Source organism: Thermobia domestica, chromosome 5 (assembly GCF_964235325.1).
Source record: "Thermobia domestica chromosome 5, izTheDome1.hap1.1, whole genome shotgun sequence".
In the NCBI taxonomy this organism is placed as follows: domain Eukaryota; kingdom Metazoa; phylum Arthropoda; class Insecta; order Zygentoma; family Lepismatidae; genus Thermobia; species Thermobia domestica.
Window position 1 is genome coordinate 136,053,706 of NC_137458.1, and position 2,644 is coordinate 136,056,349.

Sequence of the window (2,644 nt, forward strand, 5' to 3'; positions counted from 1 at the left end):
GGAAAATGTATAGCCTACGACAACTATGTGCGAAAAGGTCGTAGTCGAAGCGAGAAGAAGTTCCACAGTTTGCGGCAAAACGCACACTGACGCCCAGGATGGTTATCCTGTGGATTTAGTGGGATCGGAACATTGTACATTACCAGCTGCTGCCAGCAGACAAAACTATACACTCGGTCGGACCTGTACTGTCAACAATTAGGACGAGTGCAACTAAGGAATTCAAAATACGGGGTGTTTATAAAAGAACTCCGGAGTTTTAAAAATTCATATCTTATTAACGATAAAAGAGAGCAAAATTTAGTTAATTACTCTGAAACGACTATCTCAAAAAGTTTTAGTCATACTAATTGGAAATGTTTTTATCAACAGGTGGCAGTGCTGCGAAGCGTTGACCTTGAGACGACGTAGCGGCTGCGGTAGTCAGTGAATCAGTGCCGTGCCGTGTGGATTGTTGCGCTTCGCGCTATGGTGACGCCACAACAAAAGACTCAATGTGTTATTTGGCTCATAGAAACTAAGTCTGTTGTTACCGTACAAAGAAACTTTCGACGTAGCTATGGCGTTGACCCGCCTACGGACAAAACCATTCGTCAATGGTTAACTGCATTCAGGGAAACAGGAAGTGTTTTAAAGCAAAAGTCGCCGGGTAGGCCGTGTGTGTCTGAAGAGAATGTGGACAGAATTCGAGCCTCATGCATTCGAAGCCCTAAGAAATCGTTGCCAAGACGCAGCCTGGAGTTGGGGGTACCAAGATCAACAGTCTATAAGGTAATTCGTAAAAGACTTCGTTTAACTGCCTACAAGATTCAACTTTTACACCACATTAAACCGGCAGACAAGGATAAGAGATTCGACTTTGCTGTTACCATGCTAGATAAAATTGATGAAAATAATGATTTTTTAAACAGTGTGATTTTCAGTGATGAAGCTACTTTTCATGTTATCGGGACTGTAAACAGACATAATTGCAGAATTTGGGGTTCAGAGGCGCCCCATGAGTTCATTGAGTACGAACGTGACACGCCCAAAGTGAATTTTTGGTGTGGCCTAATGCATGACAGAGTCATAGGTCCCTTAATTTTTGTTGAAAATAATATCACTGGTGATGTCTATTGTGACATGTTAGAGGAGTATGTTTTTCCTTAGTTAGATGACATTGAGACGGAGAAGGGTTTAGTTTACTTCCAACAAGATGGGACACCGCCACACTTCAGTTTGTGTGTGCGTGAGGCACTGGACGCTCGGCTCGGCATCAGATGGATTGGAAGGGAGGGACCTATTCCATGGCCTCCAAGGAGCCCTGATATGACTCCGTTGGACTTTTTCTTCTGGGGGCATATCAAGAATCTTGTGTATGCGGAGAAAATTCGTAATGTTCGTCATCTCATCGAACGAATAGTCAATTGCGTGGCAACCGTCCCCCCAGACATGCTGGCCTGGACATGGCAAGAGATAGAGTACCGTTACGATGTGTGCCGTGCCACTCACGGGGCTCATATTGAACTTTATTAAATTGTTAAAACAAACGTAAAAATGTAAGCTTTCCAATTATGTATAACACATGTATGTACTTTTTTTTTTTTAACTTATTTTGCCTCAAAACCCCGGTGAGGCTCATATTGAACTTTATTAAATTGTGAAAAACAAAACTTGAAAATGTAAGCTTTCCAATCATGTATAAACATGTATGTACGTTTTTTACTTAATTAAAATATTTTGCCTCAAAACCCCGGAGTTCTTTTATAGACACACTGTATATCGCCGGAACTGATCAACAGATAGGGTATGGAGTATACCATGTTGACAGTCAGACCGCATACATCGTATAGCCCAAACTGGTACTGTTAGACTACAATTTGTTTCGGTGTTTACAGACCAACCTGAAATGGGACAAATTTGTTTCAAAAGAGGCCAGTGAAAACCACGTCTCACAAGTGTTTAACCAGAAACACAGAAGTTTATTAGCGAGTTGATTATGACGTTATAAAAGAAATGACAGAAGTTCATAGAAGAAAATAGTGTGTATGTGATTTCGTGATATTATTTTCAAATCACAATAAATGTCTTCTCAATTTTGACCTCCGAAGGTTCAATACCTTTTTGGATAGCCTGATGCAATAGACTTTTGTTATACAATGCATTCCAGTTCGAAAGCCTATGAGCAAAGTAAAATACTTTACTCCTTAGGATCAGAGATTTTTACTGTAATATAAAGCAAGTATTGTTCAGTAGCAGTTCACGTGTACACCAGGTGAAGCAGATTGATTTGTATATCGTGATATATCCCCTCAGTTACAAGTAATATGCAAACCGGAAGTGGTTTATACCACTTTCGGTTTTAGTAGAGAGAATAGATTGAAGACAGACCAGAGCTCCATGGTCGACCAGAACAGTATGTATACGACAATTTGTCTGTTGACCAGTTCCGACCATACGGTTTGAAATGTCGAAAGGAAATTGAAGTTCTATTTGAAAGATTAATAAATAGAAAACGAAATGCACCTGAGTAACATTTTGATACAATATGGGTTAGGAAATGAACATTTGTATGAAAGTAAGTTATTTTCTTCTTGTCGTGAAAAGGAAGATTCGCTTCGTGCACTGGATAACTCAAGTTCTCCGTTTCAGGATTACATTATGG

The 2,644-nt window shown here is 40.1% G+C and overlaps 1 protein-coding gene across 1 annotated transcript; it reads left to right on the plus strand.

Moving 5' to 3' along the window:
• The first annotated feature begins 468 nt into the window (after positions 1-468).
• LOC145685250 (uncharacterized) lies at positions 469-1,149 on the plus strand. Its single transcript, XM_081757615.1, has one exon. It carries the CDS (start codon positions 469-471, stop codon positions 1,147-1,149), a length of 681 nt encoding a protein of 226 aa, XP_081613741.1.
• Positions 1,150-2,644: the final 1,495 nt, after the last annotated feature.

Excerpts from the sequence above, each read along its gene's own strand:
- LOC145685250 (XM_081757615.1), top strand. The coding sequence starts at position 469 with ATGGTGACGCCACAACAAAAGACTCAATGTGTTATTTGGCTCATAGAA.